The 20,774-nt window shown below is 36.6% G+C and overlaps 1 protein-coding gene across 1 annotated transcript in view; it reads right to left on the reverse strand.

Annotated features, from left to right (window-relative positions):
- The window catches only part of USP38 (ubiquitin specific peptidase 38), a 35,813-nt gene extending 17,012 nt beyond the window's left edge, over window positions 1-18,801 (reverse strand). Inside the window, exons 1-6 of the mRNA XM_004775076.3 lie at window positions 17,510-18,801; window positions 15,783-15,918; window positions 8,796-8,925; window positions 6,992-7,093; window positions 3,198-3,356; window positions 539-732 (exon numbers count right to left, since the gene is read on the reverse strand). Coding sequence (XP_004775133.2) covers window positions 539-732; window positions 3,198-3,356; window positions 6,992-7,093; window positions 8,796-8,925; window positions 15,783-15,918; window positions 17,510-18,191 — 1,403 coding nt within the window. The 5' untranslated portion in view covers window positions 18,192-18,801. The remainder of the gene's footprint in view (window positions 1-538; window positions 733-3,197; window positions 3,357-6,991; window positions 7,094-8,795; window positions 8,926-15,782; window positions 15,919-17,509) is intronic.
- Window positions 18,802-20,774: the final 1,973 nt, after the last annotated feature.

A 20,774-nucleotide genomic window follows, 5' to 3' on the forward strand; every position in this document is an offset into this window, starting at 1 on the left:
AGCAAATCTGTAAGAGAACAAAGGAACATAAATGTTTACATATTTGTTCAGTATCTGCAACTTGTGGAGGGAAACAGAGCTTATGCTTCTTTCACAGTAACAGAGAAGTTATCAATCTGATAAACAGCAAAATAGCTATAAGCAGAAAAAACTAAACATAACTCCCTTAAAAGATATATAGGCTAAAAAAAATACACTGTCTTATAGGATAATAATAAATTAGTACTTGAGGACACTTAAACTCTTTGGAATAAGCCCACTTAATGCTTCTGTTATACTAAGAAATATCCAGCCAGAATAATCAAAAGAGTCTCAATGCAATACACAATATAAATATAGAGCAGAATTAATATAAGTTAACATTTTAATAGCTCCTGAGCACTGACAGCAATTACATTTCTAAATAAGGCAATTATATACAAATATTAATATTTCTGCCATTTATAAGAAATAATGTCAAGACAATCCCATCATCTTACATTTCATCAGTATGCATCAATTTCTACAGTTAACAAAAAAGGTTCAAATTTAAACTTACTCTGTAGCCATAAACAATGCTTGTATAACACTGTTCATATAACATGTATTTCCTAGATTAATAAGACCAGTTTTCCCAGTTTCAGATTTTCCAGAAAGTCTAGACAAGCAAGAGGCCAAAGAATTGGATTGAGAAGTCCAGGCACTTTGACTGAGAATCAATTTGATCTTCTCTTCACTGGGCTTAGGAAAATCCTGTAGAACATCAAGAAGAGAAAAGCTTAAAAATAGAAACTATTTTTGTTATTAAATTAACATCATAAAGAAGATTCTTCCACTGACATTTAACTTTTCTTTTCCTCCACTAGTTTTGAAATCACCCCTAATACTTGACAAAATACTTGGCAAAAATAATTGTCTCTTAAAATAAATAACTACGTCCTAACAGTAGAGTTTATCAAGTGAAGAAATATTCAAGAACCAGGGATTCAAGTCACAATTGGAACTATTTATGTTCCAATGTGCCAGCAAAATGTTTCAGAATAGAACTCTGAGACCAGAGAATATACTGCAGTGCTACTCAAAGACATCAGAATGAGGACCTAAATTAGCATACAACTGAATAGCCTAGACAATTTGCTTTCAAATTTTCTAGTGAAAGTAAAAAATATCTCCTTTTCATTCACTACTATTTACTCAATATTAACCCTTAGAAATAAAAGCTCAAAGTAATCAGGATATGAAAAACGAAAGCACCTAAGCACAATGACTTCTGACTTCAAAAAATTAAACTCAATCTCATGTTTAACAATATAATTATAGGATATAGATTTTTTTATTTGCTCTATGATAATTGAGATATAATTATTTATTTATTTATTCAAAAGATTTTTTTTTTTTTTTTATTTGAGAGAAAGAGAAGGCAAGAACAGGGGGAACGGCAGAGGGAGAAGCAATGAGCAGGGACTCCAATGCGGGGCTCCATCTCAGGACTTGGGGATCATGACCTGAGCAGAAAACAGATGCTTAACAGACGGAGCCACCCAGGTGCCCCACGATACAATTTTAAATCTAAGTGATTTCAAGTATGAATGGAGCAATGCAGAATAATGGAAGTTGGTAACATCATTAAGCCTATTTTTGGACTGATATTATCATCTGGTTCTTAGACCTCAGAAAACATTTTCTGAAGGAATTTTAATCTCTTTAATTCTCTTGTTGTTGACAGCTAATAGAACAGTGTTGCCCTTGGATTGAGAGTGAGAACCTTGCTTCTTCTGAGCCTATTTCAGTTATCAGAATTCTCAACACATAAAGCACTGAAAAATGGCAATTAACAGCAAGAGGTTTCATCTATGGACACAGAGCGACACTGTAGAGAGAGATTAACATTATTATTAAATCCATGATAAAATGCTACTGTACATAAAAACATTTACTTTTTTTTTTTTTTAAGATTTTATTTATTTATTTGACAGAGATCACAAGTAGGCAGAGAGACAGGCAGAGGGGGAAGAGGAAGCAGGCTCCCTGCTGATCAGAGAGCCTGGTGCGGGCCTCGATCCCAGGACCCTGAGATCATGACCGGAGCCAAAGGCCCAGGCTTAACCCACTGAGCCACCTGGGAGCCCCAAAATATTTACTTTTGAAATGTCAAATATAACACTAGTGGGATACCTAGTGGAATACCTTGTTCAACAGTCTTGTTTTACATTCAACCAAAATCAGTTTGATTTAGCTAGAGCTATATAGTAAAAAGATGTATTCATTTCAGATATAGAAGAGGTAATAAAGATAATGAGGCTTATCTTGTATTTCAGCGTAAAAAGGAACATTATTAATAGAACTGATTTCTAATAACTTCTCATTAGGTCTGCCTGAGGCACATTTTCCAATTCTTTTGCAATACCCTGATTATGTAGTCAATTTAAGAGTGAAGTATGTCTATGTGTGACCGATTCTTTAAGACAAATAGAATCAGTGCTTTTTAGGTCTAATAGTTACACAAAGTTGAAAAACAGGGTGAGTTCACAAAGAACTCAAGTAAAGATTCTATAAAATATGGATATACATGAATAGTTCACAACAAAAATGGAATAAAAGTAAGTAAAGAAACAAAGTCAAATATTTTGTTAAACTGTCTTTTCTTGATTCTAAGATTTTCTTAAATATTTTAACACTACGACAGGAGCCTGGGTGGCTCAGTCCATTAGTTAAGTGTCTGCCTTTGTCTCAGGTCATGATCCAGAAGTCCTGGGATCAATCCCCATGTTGGGCTTCCTGCTCAGCAGGGAGTTTGCCTCTCCCTCTCTTTCTGCCTGTCCCCCTGCTCATGCTTTCTCTCTCTCACAAATAAACAAAATCTTTAAAAAAATATTTTAACAATTCTGATATTAGATATTGTACGGATTCACTTAATGTAGCATTTAATTTTAAACAAATTTCCCCAACAGCTGTTATAAATTTAAAGATATGCCTTATAACTGATGGTATTGTAGAACTGAAGAAATATGGTTATTAATTTAGATTAGTTATAGCAAATAAGAAAGAGATTACTCCCTAAATATTAATGAACCCCCATTCTAATTACATTTTTCAAATAAAAAGCACATTACCATAGAACAGTAAATTGAGTATCTAGTTATATAAATGTTTCACTACATTCATCTATCACATCATGGTTTGCAGCTGAACAAATACTGGTGCAACTACCATCATACCTTTATTGCTTCCAGAATAGGTTCGTAGAGATCTGGAAATCCAGAATAATGATACATCATACAGTGTATCAGTTCTGTTAACTGCACTAAGAAGGCTGTACTGGAAGGCAGACCATCACTTTTGAAGGAGTGAACCAAACTAACTACGTGAGGAACAATCTGAAGAGAAAAAAGACACATATTCCAATATAAAAAGACAAACATTCTAATATACAAATGGACAACAAATTCTCTAGCCTACAAATGGAATGCAAATGTTACATGATCAGCAAGTACTTTTCTGTATGTTCAGTCACAGTCTTTTTCTAAAAAAGTTATGAATTTAAAATTTCTAGAGTATCAAGGTAAATCAAAATTTCAAAGTCACATGTAATTTTAATTCCATATAAGACCTCTTTCCTTATTCTTATACTCCACCTAAAACACAAACTAAGGTACAAAATAGAAGTCGTAGTCACTTCTGCCATTCTGAAAAATGCTAGGCTGAAAAATGTTAGGACTATTTTATTTACCAGATTGTTCAATAGGAACAAACTTTTTAAAAAATGTAAACCTAGAATTAGCTTAAGAGCTCCATCTAGTGTGAAGTTCAGATTTTTCACTTGAAAGAATTAAACACAGTACATTGCACATTAAAGTCTACTTCAAGAAAGTAACGAACTTAACTGAAATTAGAGCTCAGCTCTTCTTTTAGGTAAGTATGGAGAAGATACCGAGAAGATGTCTTATGTTAGCATTGTTATTCTTTTTAACAACTCCATTTCCCCACCTCCAAAAAGAGGAGATGGTTCTAAAGAATAAATGGAATCAAAAATTTCTATTACTTTTAAGAAACTAGAGTTAAAATGGAAATCTAAAATGCTCATTGTTCAAAAACATGCGGAAAACTTAGTATTGATAATAAGCACAACAGTGTGCTTTCATTACAAAATTAAAGTCAATACAGGGTCATCACATATTCAAGAGGTTATTAACAACATGAACTCGGTTTTGCAGAAATGCCTCTTTCCATGAGTGCAGATATCTTTGTTCCAATTAATTATTAATCATAATCTAATAATACATGTTTATACTTCACATGTAAAAGGTCTCTAATAATATTACGTTCTATTTGTAGAACACTTTTTTGGTTGTTAACTTGTGATAAAGGTGAAGTTACGGCTCTATCGTCTTATCACTAAACGGCAATAACAACAATTATAGTAGCATCATAATCAACTCCCTTTCCTTCCTCCTAAAAGGAACAATCATACTCTTTTTTTTTTTTTAGAGATTTTATTTATTTATTTGACAGACAGAGATCACAAGGAGGTATAGAAGCAGGCAGAGAGAGAGGAGGAAGCAGGGTCCCTGCTAAGCAGAGAGCCCGATCCAGGGTGCGATCCGAGGACCACCTGAGCCGAAGGCAAAGGCTTAAACCACTGAGCCACCCAGGCACCCCAGGAACAATCATATTCTTAAATTAACAGTGCTACTCTCATTTTGCTCTGATTCTATGCCTGAGGTCTCAAAATCGCTTTTTAACTTTTGCACATCCTTCTTTGATCTTACCTCCATCACCATGAAACCATCAGTTTCTAATGAGCTCACTGTATTGCTCTCATCTCATTTCTAAACAAAGCTGAATTATAATTTTGCTTCATATAGCTATATCTATCAGATAGTCTCTTGCTAAAATAGCAGAAATCCAAAATTATTATGCTTCCTCACAGGTGAAAAGAGAGAGAGAAGTGGAAGAGAAGAGGAAATAATTTTAAAAAAATGATTATTTAATTTACAACTCTAAATCTTCCAAACACCTTCCTAGTGTAGATTTGGTCTTTGCAATCAGGTAATATAGTTGTCTACTACTATATCCTGTATGGTCAAAATTATCACTGACATAGAAATGAGACTAAGTTCTTCACAGGTACATAGATACATGTCCAAGAAGGCTATTACATTCTAACTGCTTGAAAGTTGCTTTTTTTGGAGTGAGTAAATCTAAATATTTGTGGACATTACTGTAATACTCACTAAACTTAAGTTACCATTTGAGAAAATGTGTATGACTTATTAGAAACTTTGATATTTTTCTTTGGTTTAAAATAAATTTCTTTCCACTTATAAAAAGCATATGAAAAGCAATTTGGTCTATAATAATATATATTATAACATCAATCTTAGTTTGCTCTAAAATGCTATGAATAATGATGTTGGTGATTCCCAGTTATTGCTCACATTTAAGAACTTCTAAGCCTGCATCCTTTACTGAGTTAGAGTAATACTGATTTAACTACTACATGACCATTAGATGCCCAAGTTCATTTTAGTTGAGTAGCCAGTCAGGCTACATACAGTATATAAGCAATAATTAGATCTTAGTTTTTAGAATTTACTAAGCCAGATGACAATTTTTAATTTCAGATCTAATTAAACCTTAAGTAAATGATTTCATATCAATAGTTCAATAAGCCAAATATTTCAAAGTCAACCATTTTTATTTCAACTATGTTTTTCAGAAAAAGAAGTAATACAACATATGGAGATATCTTCCATCTTTTAAAAAAACTGGGAGCCAAAAAATAGGTTTAGAGTATGGCATAAGTGACAAATCAGATTAAGAAATGTCGTCAGTGAGAGGAGCAGTAAACATTAGAATGGATGAGTAAGTTTTATTAAAGAATCTCCTTCTCAAGAGAATCTGAAAATAAACCTTTTCTCAACTGGCCTACACATGATTATGCCTGAAGACAGACACAAATAATTGATGTTCTTTACCTTGTTAGACTTAGCTAGTACACATGCTATCTTAGCTTGAGTTCTGAGTTTTGTTTATGTAACAAACCAATATCGGGTTATTGGTTGATGCATCAATTATGAAATTAATTGTAGAAATTCTCAGAAAAACCCTTTCGAAGTGACAATGGATGACAGAATTACTTGTTGATAAGGATTACTTTCTATAAAGCCTGCAGATTTTCCTTCAGTGGCAGTGAGGCACTAAGCAGCCTAAGTATGTACATGGTTCTTTGAGGCTAGTTTTGTTTCTAGCTAATAATCAACAACTGGAATTCAGCACTTCTTCATCAGTCTCCCTTGAATTTGCTTGTATTGGGTCAGCATTCCTAAGATATTTATGTTGTGGGTGTACTAGTAATAAGATTCTAATCCTGTAAAACTGGGGACCAGACCCTAAAAGAAGCAGATAACCATATAAAGCACTGCTTTCCTGCGATGCACTAGACAGATAAATGGACAGTCTCAAAATAACATTTTGTCATTTCCACCTGTAATGACTGATAATCAAAGAACTGAAATCAAATCAAATCAAAACCAGTGATATAGCATATTAAAAGTGGTAGGGTTCTGGATATATTTTAAAGGTGGAGTTAACTGGATTTATAGGTTATGGGTTGGGAGAGAATGACATCTCAATTCTGGGGCTATAAAAACAACATCTAATCTTTTCACATTTCTGAAATTCTAAAGCATTTTTCTTCTACATTGTTCCTATGTGCAAGAGACAACCATCAGTGATGCTGACATGTAACATCTCTCATGTAGAGCAATAATATTTAACTGCTGGTAGTGGTTCCAAGTGCAGCAGTTTTCGTGAGACTCAAAACATTTTGAAAATATACTTTTTGGAGGGAAAACCCACAACCTCAATTTTCTAAGAAATCATAAAGCTACAAGAAAATAGATTCAGGACTAACTTATAATCTTTTTCACTATATACAAATGTGACTCCATATTAAACTAAAATTTTAACACAAAGTTCTTCAGTGCAGAAAGCTTGTGTCCTAACTTACCAGATGGAACGCCTCTGGAGAATGCTGAAAACTGAGCAGCATGTGAGAAAGAACTGCAAGAGCACCAGGTCTCACAAGAGGAAACCAAAGTCGATTAAAAACCTTCAAAAAAGAGAAGACATCCACCTTAGGAGTTTGTAGGGAAATCATTAACCCAATCAGTGGCTCTTTTCCTTGGACCAAAAATATTTATGTGACTATCTCCCTTCCTGGAAAGTTCCATCATAACATGTCACTTTGGGAGAGAAAGTTGGGAAATAACAACATAACAGAGATCAAGAGAATATAGTGGTCTAAAAAACTCTTAAAACCCCTTGATCAAATACAAATCTGTCAAGCTTTACCTACAAAGTGATCGTTCCTTGGCCCACACTTCATTCAATTTCATTCAACAAACATTGATTGAGTATCTACCATTGCTTGGCATTGTTCTAGGCACTGAGGATACAAGAGTGGATTAAAAAAAATCCCCAATTTGATAGGGCTTACTGTCTCTAGGGCAGGTAGACAATAAAAAGTAACATGGAGATAAATACCGAAAATAGGGTATGAAGATAGGGACTGCTGAGTAGCAAAGGGACCTGCTATTTTATTATTCAAAAAATGTGTCATTTAAAAGGTGATATCTGTATATATAAAAAAGCTGAAGGAAATGAAAGTAAGCCTGCAGACACCTGAGAGAAGAGCATAATAAGCAAAGCAAAGGCCAAGTACTGCAAAGGCCCTGATGTCTTCAGCCTAGTACTAGAGATAGAGCAAAAAGGGCAGTGTAAGCAAAGTACAGAGACTGAGGCAATAATAGTGGAAGACTTGAGGAGAGAAGGAGCAATGGACTAGATCATGTAGGTCTTGTGTGACACCTGTCGGGGCCAAAGGGGAGGAGCAGGGAGACTACTGCAATCTGTACAGCAAGGGATGATGAGAGCTTTGGACCAAGGTGGTAGTGATATAGCTGGTTAAAAGTGATAGGATTCTGGACATTTTAAAGGTGGAGTCAATAGGATTTGTAGGTTAAGGGCTGAGAGAGAATGAAAAGCAAGAAGGATAGCTTTCAGGTTTTGTCCTGAGCAAGTAGAAGGATGGAGTCACTATTTAAGATAGGGAAGACCAGGTCTGGGAGGGCAAAATCAGAAATTAGATCGTGGATAAGCTGGATTTGATATTCAAGTATAGACACTTGGATACATGACTCTGGAGTTCATGGGACTATAATGAACAAGAAATATATACCTGGCAGTCATTAACTTAGAAACATTATTTTAAAGTGATGGGACCCATATGCTGTGAGAATGGACTGAGTAGAAAATGGCTGAAAAATTAAACTCTAAAGCACTCTAAAGTTAGAAAGATCCATTATGGGAAACTGAGGTGCCAGTAATAAACTAGGACAAAAGCCAAGAGAACTAGGACAAAGTGAGGCAAGTGTTTCAAGAGGGAGCGATCAACTGTGTCAAATGCTGCTGATAGGTCAAATGAGAGGAGGCCTAAGAAACAACTCCTGAGTTTAGCAATACTGGCAAGCACTGGTGTCAAAGATGGTTTTGGTAGGATAAGGGTGGTAAAAGCTTGATTAGCCAGATTTAAGAGATAATGGGAGGAATGTTTTCATATTAGATACTTGAAAACAGCAAAATTCTTTTAATTATCTATACTAAAATACCATTCTTAATTTCTATTTCAAAATTATGATTCAAAACCAACTAAAACCAAGAACATATTCAACATTAGATGCTTTATAGGGGACTACCCAAAGATTAAAAGATTGAGACCATTCATTCAAAGAGATTTATATACTCCCACTTACCAGTTCTATTTTCAGTAAAGTAACATCTATCAAAATAGTAAACTTCTGGACAGCTGCCAGTCCTTTTAGGAGTGCAATCACCCATGTATCCACATGCTGAGCCAATGGCCAGGATAGCCAGTCAATCATTCTGAAAATTGAAAAAGAAAACTATCAGTCTTGAAAATGTTTTCAACATCTTTTAGTTGGGAATAATAAAGTTACAGTAGACAATCTCTCCCTTTGTGACTCAATATTTACTGAGCTGGCTTGTGAAAAGCACTGTTCTAGATGCAGAAATAAGTATAAAGGTGCTTGTACAGAAGGAGTTTCCGAACTTGTAAGAAAGTTTCTTACATATTTCAATAAAAAGAAATTCTGATAAAGTGTCATTTCACATAAATGCAGTTTTAAGTTGACTCTACACAGTGCTAGTTAGAATTTATTAGGCAAATTCACCCTAAGAAGAAGAGCTCAAATGTAGCTATTGACTAAGATATACGGAAACAAAATTTTTCCTTTCTGGTGATTGCAGTCTAAAAATGAAATGCACTGTTAAAAATGACTATTTTGAATTGAGAAATAGGTCTTTTTATCCCTTTCATTATCCTACTATACCAAGACAAAGAAGGAAGCTTTACATAGATAAAAGGGCACTGAATCTGTAAATACACTAAATGGCCTCATACTGAATTAATCAGTGTTCTTCTTGAATATCAACCCAGTTAAATGGAAATAAAGACAAAATAATATGGGGTGTGATGGAGACTGTCCTTAATGTTAAATATCGATCACATTAAAGAGCAGTACAACTGTTTTGATCCAATAATCCAGTTTTGGGGATTACATAAAAAGAAAATAGTAGTAGGAAAAAAAAAGGGTTTTAAAATCAGAGTGATCTGGTTTCAAAATCTTAACTTACCATTTATTAGTTGGAGGGGCCCTAATATCTATGTCTCAATTTCCTTATCTATGGATTATAGATAAACATGTTTATTTTACAGGGCTGATTTGAAGACTACATGAGTTAATATATGACACTGGAAATACTCATTGTGAATGCCTCTCTTCTACCAAATATCAACACATATGGCAATAAATAAACAACTAAATAAAATGTCAAACATAAATACTAAGTACAAAAGCACATGACCAAAAAGAGCAACTAATATCTTAAAAAAACTGACTTCAAAATTGATATGGTTATTTTCATAACAGCTAATGTTATAACCATCTATATTAACACTGGAGTGTTATCTTCTTTTTTAAAGTTTTTGCTCTTAAGATTAAAATGTTCCATCAGATGTTAAAAGTAGCCCAAAGTCCAAATGCATGTTAGTTATCTATATGTTCCTTATGTTTCCTATTTTAAATCCATATTTTATTTCCTTTCTTGTTTTTCTGGCCATCTTCTTTAAACAATGATAATTACAAATCGTTAAAAGAGCCTCTGACAGCTAGCTGTTCTACATATTCTAACTGTTGTTAAGTTGATTTTCATAGAAGTTTGTAGCCACTCTACATATAGGGAGTAGAGAGACACTTGTATTGGTGTATAAAGAGTAAGTTCACTGTTGCACTGTATTTAGGATATGGAAAAATGCAAATAATCTAAACGTCCATCAATGAGGGAATGGCTAAATATACTATGGAACATTATGTAGAATTTTATTCCTTTTTTTTTTTTAAACTTAGTATTTTTTTTTTTAAAGATTTCATTTATTTATTTATTTGACACACAGAGAGAGATCACAAGTAGGCAGAGATGTAGGCGTAGAGCAGAGAGCCTGATGGGGGGCTTGATCCCAGGACCCTGAGACCCTGACCTGAGCTGAAGGCACAGACTTAACCCACTGAGCCACTCAGGCGCCCCTAATTTTAAAGAATGAGATGGATCTATATGAATCTATCTGTGGGGATCTAACATGGAAAGATCTGAGATATTGTCCAATTAAAGAAGAAAAAAAGTGCCAATAACTTCTAAAAACTGTTCTTGTTTAAAAAAATCATGCTGGACACAGTTCATATTTTTTTAGTACAAATATACACACATTAAAAAATGTGATTCAGAGAAGTATATGTGAGCACATCTCCTTGGCTTTGTGGACACTGTCCTCTGTGGGGAATGGTACCATCAGAGTAGAAAGAAACTGGGCTCTCCAGAACAGGGGGCGCTGGGCCAGAACTCCCTTTAGCTCAGGTCTAAGAGTAGAGTAGAAAGTTCCATTTGGCCATGGTTCTGCATTATACCTAATCACCCAATCAGCTTTTTCCTCTTCTTCCCATTTCTAGCTTCCCATCTCAAAAGCCTTTACTCTTTACCTTATCCCATATGTCCACAATGTCCTCCAGCATACTAAAGAAACTTCCAGTCAAAAGTAAATGAGTAAGAAGCCATTCACTCAACAAATATTGTGCTTATTCCATAACAGTTACTCTGTTAAGTGCTGAAAACAAAATAATTACAATTTCTGCTTTCAAATTGGCAAGAAAAATTAGGAATTTTGTCAACAGTTATATAATTAATAAACAGCAGTACTGGTGTTTGAACTAAGCTCCGCTGGTGTATAAATGCAATGCTTTGAGCTACACATTAATTATATTCCAGTTCTGCTTCAATTTGATTGGACTCGCATATGCCCAAATCCTTTCAGGCACTGGTATTGTAGGATGAATTATTTTTATGATTAACTACACTAATTTTGTCCAACATATATTGGTTTCTACATGAATTTTAAGGATACTTAACCCTGATATATTGAGTTAATTTCTTACTATTTAAAGAACATTGATTATAGTTATAATTTATGTACTTTGAAATCTTCTTTCCTCCATTAGACCATGAGCTTAAGAACAATGATCTTTAATTTATGGATCTCCAGTACTTAGCATACTATTTGGAGCTGAGAAGGAATTCAAATTTGATGAATAAATGAAACTATCCAAGTTGCAAAAAAATGCAACTTGAAAATCTTTTTTTTTTTAATCTTTTTTTTTTTTTAAGATTTTATTTATTTATTTGACAGAGAAAGATGACAAGTAGATGGAGAGGCAGGCAGAGAGAGAGAGAGAGAGAGGGAAGCAGGCTCCCTGCTGAGCAGAGAGCCCGATGCGGGACTCGATCCCAGGACCCTGAGATCATGACCTAAGCTGAAGGCAGCGGCTTAACCCACTGAGCCACCCAGGCACCCCAGCAACTTGAAAATCTTAACATTAAAACCGGCAATATTACAAAAGACAAAAAAAAGATTTATTCTTAATTTGTAGAGAATAAAACCAATTTTCACTTTTAGATGGCACCTTCATGGCTAGAGCCAGCCTCAGTTTACCTTGTTCCACTGTTTTAAAAGTTGGGAAATTTCACATAAAAAACTGGATTACAGGCTTTTGAAAAATCAGATCAGCCATACTGAATTCAAATTTCCTTATGGCAACAAGAAAACTGGAGTTAGGATCAGCATTCTCTTTTAGAAGGTACTTATGTACCCCATTCCTTATTATTTCACTTACATCTGGCTAATCTCATACTTTAATGTTACTTATCTGTTTCTGGTATGGTATTTGCATTTTTTTGGATTACAGAAAATAACAGTTCAAGCATAGTAAGTGCTACGTGTGGGGAAATACAGACTATGAGGAAGGAGAAGGTAGGAGAATGATAAAAATAAACACTGCTATCCTGTTGAGTTACATCTTACTATAAGAATAACTACTTCAGATAGACTATGGGTTAAACAGGATCATACAGGATAAATTAAAAATGCAATACTTTTAAAAAGTGGATCATAGCTTCCCACAGAAACAAACAGGCAAAAATTAACTACCAAATATATTTTTAAAAACAAGAAAAATTCAGAAGTTAGATACCATGGCTATTTTGAAAAGGTTGAAAAATTAAGATGAAAAGTGCCAACTGCCAAGAAATGGAATTTGCACTTGATTTAGTACTGTTTGGAAGTCACTGCAGTTTGTTAATCAGAAGGGAGAACTGAATAGATCAGGATGACTTAGAGAAGAGAGAGAAGTGTAAGTCACTGTTGGCAAAAAGACCAATTAGAAGCCTCTGTTGCAATAACTTACAGCATGTAATGAAAAATGTTAGATATTATTACCAAGGCAATGAAGGTGAAAGACCAATGGATTTTTAATTTCACTTTCAGCTATGAAATATGTAATTCTCTGACTCTTCCTATTTTATTTAAGGACCACATAATTTATGATATCTTCATCTCAAAGAGAAAGAAATTTTAGTGCTGTTGAGGTCATACTTATAATGGAGTGTTACTGCTAAATAGGACATACAGAATTTCATTATGGAGAGATGGATGAGATAGAAGTCTTTCTTTTCTTTTTCTTTCTTTCTTTTTTTTTTTTTTAATAGGCTCCATGACTAGCATGGAGCCTAATGTGGGGCTTGAACACACAAACCTCAGATCAAAACCTTAGCAAAATCAAGAGTCAGAGGCTCAAATGACTAAGCCACCAGCCGCCTTGGTAAGAGTGTTTCTTAAAATTAAAAGTAAACAATGAGAACTTTACATAAAGACTTGGACATATAGAAGACATATAGAAGAGAATTGATAAAGTGATAAAAATAAAGGGAAAAGGAAAAATAAGAAGAACAATATGAAGAAAATCCTAACAGCATGGTGTCACAGGATTTCTATAATTTTAAGGACTACGAATACAAAGATATCAAGATGATGAAAACAAAAATACAGACCACTAAATATGGCAAGGAGATCACCATAAATTAAATGTAGTAGAGATAAAGGCCATACAGCAGGAATAATATTTATATAGGTCTATGGAAGTTTGAGAGAATGAGCAACAAGAAACTGAGAGTAATAGGTACAGCTAAATTGATTTAGTTAAATTTAAGAGCGCAAGGAAAAAAGAAGGAAAGTTGGAAGAGAAGAGTCTTTTCAAACACTAGACAAAAAGGGGGAAAAAAGTGGAAAAAAATTCATGTCCCCAAGTTTGTGTTACAGATAGTGAGATTTGTATACATGTAGCTTTCTGAATATCCAACATAAATACTTAAGTTTCTATGTCATGACTACAATTTTGTAACAGGTACACAGAAACCATTTTGTTCCAAATCCTTATATTTTATTTAGATGTGCCACATACACACGCACAAATGTGTACACTGTAGAAAAAAATTACAAAAAAACTCAGGCAGATGTGAAACAAAAATAGGTAGAGGAGAAAAGCTCGATTAGAAAAATAATCAGTGGGATGCCTGGGTGGCTCAGTTGGTTAAGCAGCTGCCTTCGGCTCAGATCATGATCCCAGGGTCCTGGGATCGAGTCCCACATCGGGCTCCTTGCTCGGCAGGGAGCCTGCTTCTCCCCCTCTGCCTCTGTCTGCCTCTCTGTCTGCCTGTGCTCGCTCGTGCTCTCTCCCTCTGTCTCTGAAAAATAAATAAGATCTTAAAAAAAAGAAAAATAATCACTAAGGGGCACCTGGGAGGCTCAGTTGTTAAGCATCTCCCTTCAGTTTATGTCATGATCTGGGAGTCCTTGGATGGAGACCCACTTTGGGCTCCCTGCTCAGCCAGAAGCCTGCTTCTCCCTCTCCCACTCCCCCTGTGTTCCCTCTCTCACTGCGTCTCTGTGTCAAATAAATAAATAAAAATTTTTTAAAAAAGAGCAGAGGTTGAGGTTTTAAAGAAAAATAGAGTCACTGAAATAAAGAAACTCAATAGCTAGAATAAGCCCTATAAATGGGTACTCTGAAGAAAAAAATCAGTTGAGTTTTAAGACAATATTGACGTTCTTCCCCTTCGATCTCCACAGGCTTTGCTCCCTCTTTTGTGTCTTTACTTCATCTTCATGTTCTCATTGAGGCCTTCCTAACCCACCTAATTTAAAATTGCAAACCAATCTCTCATACTTTATGTCCTTCCTATCTACTTTTTTTCCAAAAACAATTATCACTATTCAAATACTAAATTATAATTTTAATTATCATATTTAAAAAAATCTAAAACAAAATTAATTTTAGGATGTATAATTAGTTTATGTACCATTAAGGCAGGAAAAGTCATGCCAATTAGACTAGAATACCAAGTGACTTTATATTTCCACATTTTAACATCTCTGAAATTAGAATGCATCTTGCAATCAAAGAGATATGTTACTAATTTACTGTCTTCTTCTTCATCTAGAAACTAAATCCACGAAGACAGATTTTTTTTATCCATTTGTTCAAAGAGGTTTTGAAACACTGCCTAGCACTCATGGTAAGTTAAGTGTCTATAAATACGGTTTGAATAAATGAACAAATGAATTAATAAAAGCATGAAAATGCTGAGGATAAATATATTAAGTTTACACCTAGAAATATAAGAATAAACTGAAAAACATCAAGAGACATAAACATTACCAGAAAAGCCTAACTACTCACAAAGGAATGACAACTGGATTGACAGCAGATTCCATATCAGCAATAATAAATGCCAGAAGACAATGCAGTATTATTTTCAAAATGCTGAGAAAATGACTATCAAATTAGAATTCTGCATTTTACCCAATCATCTATTTAAGAATAAGGAAGAAAAAACACATTTTTAAACAGACTAAGGTAGAGTGTATTATCCAGAGATTCTGATTGAAAGAGAAAGTAGAAGTATGTACTTAGCTTAAAAAAACAAAAAACAAAAACCCAGGGAAAACAGGTTGCAGGAAACCACAATGAGTAAGTAAATTAGTAAAATATACTGATAATCCAACCAATTCCTTACTGTACAGTAAGTCTACTCGTGTGTATATTTTTGGAATTAAAAAAGCTGAACTGAAAATGGACTTTGAATTACTTTGAATTTGGGAGACCTGTCAAACCTAGATAGTAAGGTAAATAATTCATTCCAATTAATTTGGAGAATATGTATTTCATTCTACGATTTCAGTTTAAACATCTAAGTTTTTCATTACCCACAAAATACAATAAAGTATTTCCTCCTCCCAAATCTACAACACCACCTACAGTGTCATGAAGAAGTACCTGCAAAGAGCTTGGGTCATACTTGCATCTTTTACATTTGGATCCGTAGTTAGGCTCCTGATGAGAACTGTAATCATCTGAAGAGGAATATGCTGCACAAGGCTTGCCAATGCTACAGAAGGTTCAAATGATGTATCTATTTTTTTAATTAAAAAAAAGAAAAAGGGATATGGCAAGAAGGTTTAAGTGAAGTATTTAGAGAGAAACAACAATTTACAAAAAAAAAATGTATTCGCAGCAAAGGTGTTACTCAGGACAAGCTGTTATGCTCTATCTCATGGACAGGCTAACATCCAAGGAACGTTAAACTACAGAAATGAGGGATGAAACGTGAGCAGCAATGATTGTTCATTATAGACAGAACTACTGCAATATAAAAGCTACTGTTCACTATCACCATATTCAGCTCATAAGTTACTTTATTCTCCTGCATTAGTTAACATTAAGTCATATTAATATTAAGTTGTGTTAAAATATTCATTTGTAAGTCAGTCAAAAAAGAAATTCAAGGTATCGTTTAAATTCCCACTTTAGATCCTCCAAAGTAACTTGTAACTATTAATTGCAGTAGCCATTGTTCTAAGGAAGACTTAAAAGAAATCTCTTAAAGAAGTAAAAATTAAGGTGAATTTTGAGGGGACTTTGTTTAAATTATATAATGATTAAGCAAATTCAAGACAAGTTCCTTTACTGCTACTGTTGAACAAGTTCTGGGGAAATCTAACAGTTCTAGCAACACAGGTAATAAAAGAAAAATTACAATGAAAAAATAAGACAACTCGGATACTGCAAATATTTAGTTGATTATTCTTTCCTAAACATATTTAATTCATCAGAATATACGGAGCTTGTTAAAACTCTACTCTTATTTCTGGTTCCCAAGATAAAAAACACCTCCTTCACAAGTTCAACTTCAAATAGCCAAGGAGAATGGCTGTACCAAGTAGAGAGGAAAGGAACACAGTTTTGGGTCTATTGTCTCACAACTTACAGAGCTGAAAGCTCCAAGTCCAAAAAAGGAATGTAAATACAAGGTACAATTCCTGGTGAGAAAGCATTTTCTTGCCAATTATCACTTGACTCCTTCCCACTTTCTAAGGATGTAGTTCATGGGCTATATACACTGAGCACAAAAACATCTATTTAGGTTCTCATAGTCTTTCCCTCCTTCTACCTATACCCTCTCTCATAAACTACTGTAGAGAAAAAAAAAAGTCAATATGCAAAAACTACATAGTTAAATTGTGATAATCCAGTAATAAAACAAACCACACAGCTCATGAATAAAAAAGTGGGAAAATTAAAAAACAGGAGAAAAACTAGTAACGAAAGATGACAGAGTCACAGTACAATAATAACATGGTAAACATTATTATGCTATCATTAGTCACTAATGAATAGAAGCTTTATTTAGTCGCTGTCATCCTCAAAGCATTCCATAACTTCAGCAGAGGCTAGGTAATTAAGCAACTTACTCAGTGCCAAAGGTCTTAGACCTCAATGTTTTCAACATTTAAAATAGGAACACTGCTCCCCCCCCCCCCGCCCCCAAAGGTACAAAGGGACACCCTAAGTACGGAAGTGGATGAGAATAAAACTTTGGATGAGGGTATTAAGATCTGTTCTCCATTAAGAATGTTTTCAGGGCAGAGAAGCAAACATGGTGTGTGTCTAAGAGACATGCTGAATTTCCACGAGAGATTTTTCTGGAATATAATGACACTTACCTGTGGAAGAAATGCTTGCAAAAACTTCCTGCAGGGAAGGCAGGAGTGTGGAGGGCTCGGCCTTCCAGATGTTCTGCAGTAAGTTACTCACTTTTGTCACCTGAGAGACATATTCCCGCAGCTCCTTCTCCTGGGTGGACACGCACTGGAAATGGCCTATCGTTCGAACAAGCTGTTGACAGAAGGTGACGGACAGTTTTCCCTTGGGGATGCACTGCACGAAGTCGGTCAGGAGGTCGCTCAATCGGGCACACAGCTGCGGCTCCGGTCTCTCACACACCATACGTAACACCTCTACTTGCAGCAGGCTGAAGAGGTCCAGCACCGATGGGCAGCTCATGATCAGCTTCAGGCCGTTGTGAATGTAGTCCAGAATGGCTACGTCCTTCCTGTCCAGCGAGTGGTAGCCCTGCTGAAGGAGGCCCAGCACGAACGTCTTGTTGAAGAAGGACTCGAATTCTGGCCGGTGGTATCGCGCATAGGCCTCCAGCACTTGGTGCCCCACCTGCCGCTGGAAGGGGTCTTGGCCCTCCAGAATGAGCCGGGTGGTCAGGTCAAACATGGCTTCACACTGCGCCTCGTCCAGCCAATGCTCCGCCGATTCCACCACCTTCCGCACAATCACCCGCTTTAGGGGCAGTGGGTGCGAAGAACTCACCAGGCCCTCCAGGATCTTGTCCATTGTCGCCAAACTGCAAGGCCGGGGTCGGGGGATTAGGAGCGGGGGGCGACAGTCCCGACGTGGGGCAGGAGAGTCCCGCGGCACAGGTGAACTTGGAGCGCCGCAGCAGCAGCGGGACCGACCACCGCCACCGCAGTCTCAGCAGCCACATTTATCGGACAGAAGGGCCCATCCAAGCCCGGGCGGGAGGTGGCAAGTCTGGGGAGCGTAAGAACCGGCAGCGCCCGCGGCGGGCCTAGGGAGCCAGAGGCTCGCACTCCGCCGCCGCCCCGGGCCCACGCTCCCTCTCAGCATCAGCGCGGGGCGGTTGGCGAGGACCCCCGGCGGCGGCGGTCACTTAAGGCCCGTGGCTGTCCCCCAATAGGTGGAGGAAGCGCGACTTAGCGTCCCGAGGCAGGTGTGGATGTCGGGGCTCAGCAGGTCGTAAGATGAAACCAGCTTTCGGTTGAGTCAGAAGCCGCTGTCACTGAAAGTGCCGGGTCAGCCCCGAGAAGATGAGGAGGCGAACTCTCCTTGACCCGGATCCAGAAGTTCCCGCAAACAGGAAGTGAAAGACCTTTCCCTCCGGAAAGGCCCGCCCTCCGGCCCTACAGCCCTCGGGCCCTCCGGCCCCTCCCCCCCGCCCCCACCTCTCTGTCCTCCTCTCCCCCTCCAAATCCTCCCCAACTCGCCGCCACCCTCCAGGTTACGCCCCCGCCGCCTCCCCGCCCCTCCTCGCCTTGCCCCGCCCCGCTCTTTCGCAGCTGCGCAGGTGCGGCCGCTTCCAGTGGAGTCGCAAGGCGACGGTCGCGTCATTGGGTAGCGTGTGTCGTGTCACAGGCGGTTTTCTGGCAGGTGCGGCCGGGAGCGGACGCTGAGGAAGTGACCACGATTTTAGTATTCCCACCTTCCGAACTCTGTAGGTTCTGTGCCGGTCAGGTGATTCGTGAAAGCCTGAGGAAGTGCTATTTGTGTAAAATTTTGTGAAAACGTTTTGGAAACGAGAGAAAAACATTTGGGGAGTAAGTAAGGAAGAGAAACGCAAAACTGTGATTGAGGAGAAATGGTTTAGGTCTTGGCTCCTTCATCGAGAAATGAGCTAAGGCTCCTAAATGTGAGTGCCTTCAGTGCTGTGGCTATTAAAGTAAGAACTGTACTGGCAGTATGGGTATGGGTAGGGATTTTTGTCAAGCCTCGAAGTATCTTTTTAGTGAGCTTTTGGGTCATCTTGAAAAACTAAAAGGTGTCCAAACAACGGAAGAGTAAGGAAAAGGTGGCAGGTGAGAAAGAATGAAAGGTATATATTTGCCTATGTCCATCTCGGAGAGTACTTCGACAATAGAAAACCAGGTGAAAACTTCACAGTGTTTAATACCTCATTTTGTTGGACTTCACGTGCTAGAGTAAATAGTGGTTTGCGGATATTGGCTTATGAACTGGAGGCTTGTGGTAACCTTGTGTCAAGCCAGTCTGTTGGCGCGGTTTTTTGAACTGTATTTGCTAATTTTGTGGCTTTGTCACATTTTGGTTTTTGCAGTATTTCAGACTTTTTAATAATTACTTTTGAAGGTAATCTGTGAGTAGTGATTATGATTCACTGGAAGCTCAGATGATGGTTAGCATCTTTTAGCAATACAGTATTTTTAAATTAAGGTATGTAGTTTTTTAGACATAAAGCCATTGCACATTTAATAGACAACAGTATTGTGTAAACGTAGCTTTTAGATGCCCTGGGAAACCCCAGAATTCATTTGACTCTTGTGATACTTACTTCATACTACAGTGGTCTGGAACTGAACCTACATTATCCCTGAGGTCTGCCTTTATGTGAGCATGCTGACATTGAAGATGGTTTACAATAAACAGCTACAGTTATGCTTGTACTTTTTCAAGTTAAAGTCCAAAGATTTGCAATAAGAATATAGCCTTTAATCAGAGGCCTTTAAATTGGAAAGAAAAATAGTGTAATTATAGCCCCATTCACCTTTAGCTAATATTGTTGTGAAATTTGGCATAAATGGCCTCCAATAATGACAAAACTTAAATGATTTAAGATAGAATAGAAATAAGATAGAAATATAAAGCTGTATGTTTTTCTTTTACCAATTTACAAAATGATTACGCCATCCTATTTAACATGCCAGTTGTGATAATCATAAGAATAGCAGTTTAGATGAGAAAGGAACCAAGTAGAGTAAACTTTTGGACGGAATTTGTAGGAAGAAACTGAAGATAAAAGAGAAATAAGGCAGTTGATGAGTCTAAAAGACAACCATGCTAGAGCACAGGAATAACTTTTTAACTTTTCCTTTTCAAATAGATAGAAGGTAAAACTATAGAGGAAAGTTGTACTTTACTGGGAATGGTGCCATATTGGAAGGCAAAAATAATATAAAAAGTGAAACATTAAGAGGAATGAACGGTAGGCCTGTGAATTTGAGGAGTAGCAGAGATTTGGAATTAGCCTTAGTTAAGGATTTGCTAGGGAGCCAACTGAAGATGATTGAAGATTGCTGAGTAACAGGAGTGAAGTAATTACTCCAAAATAGGAGAAAAAAAAATACTGGTTAGTTAAAAACTTAACAGATCATTAATAACATTTCT

The sequence above is a fragment of the Mustela putorius genome, unplaced genomic scaffold, assembly GCF_011764305.1.
Source record: "Mustela putorius furo isolate JIRA1106 unplaced genomic scaffold, ASM1176430v1.1 tig00000242_pilon_pilon_pilon, whole genome shotgun sequence".
NCBI classification, from domain to species: Eukaryota; Metazoa; Chordata; class Mammalia; order Carnivora; family Mustelidae; genus Mustela; species Mustela putorius.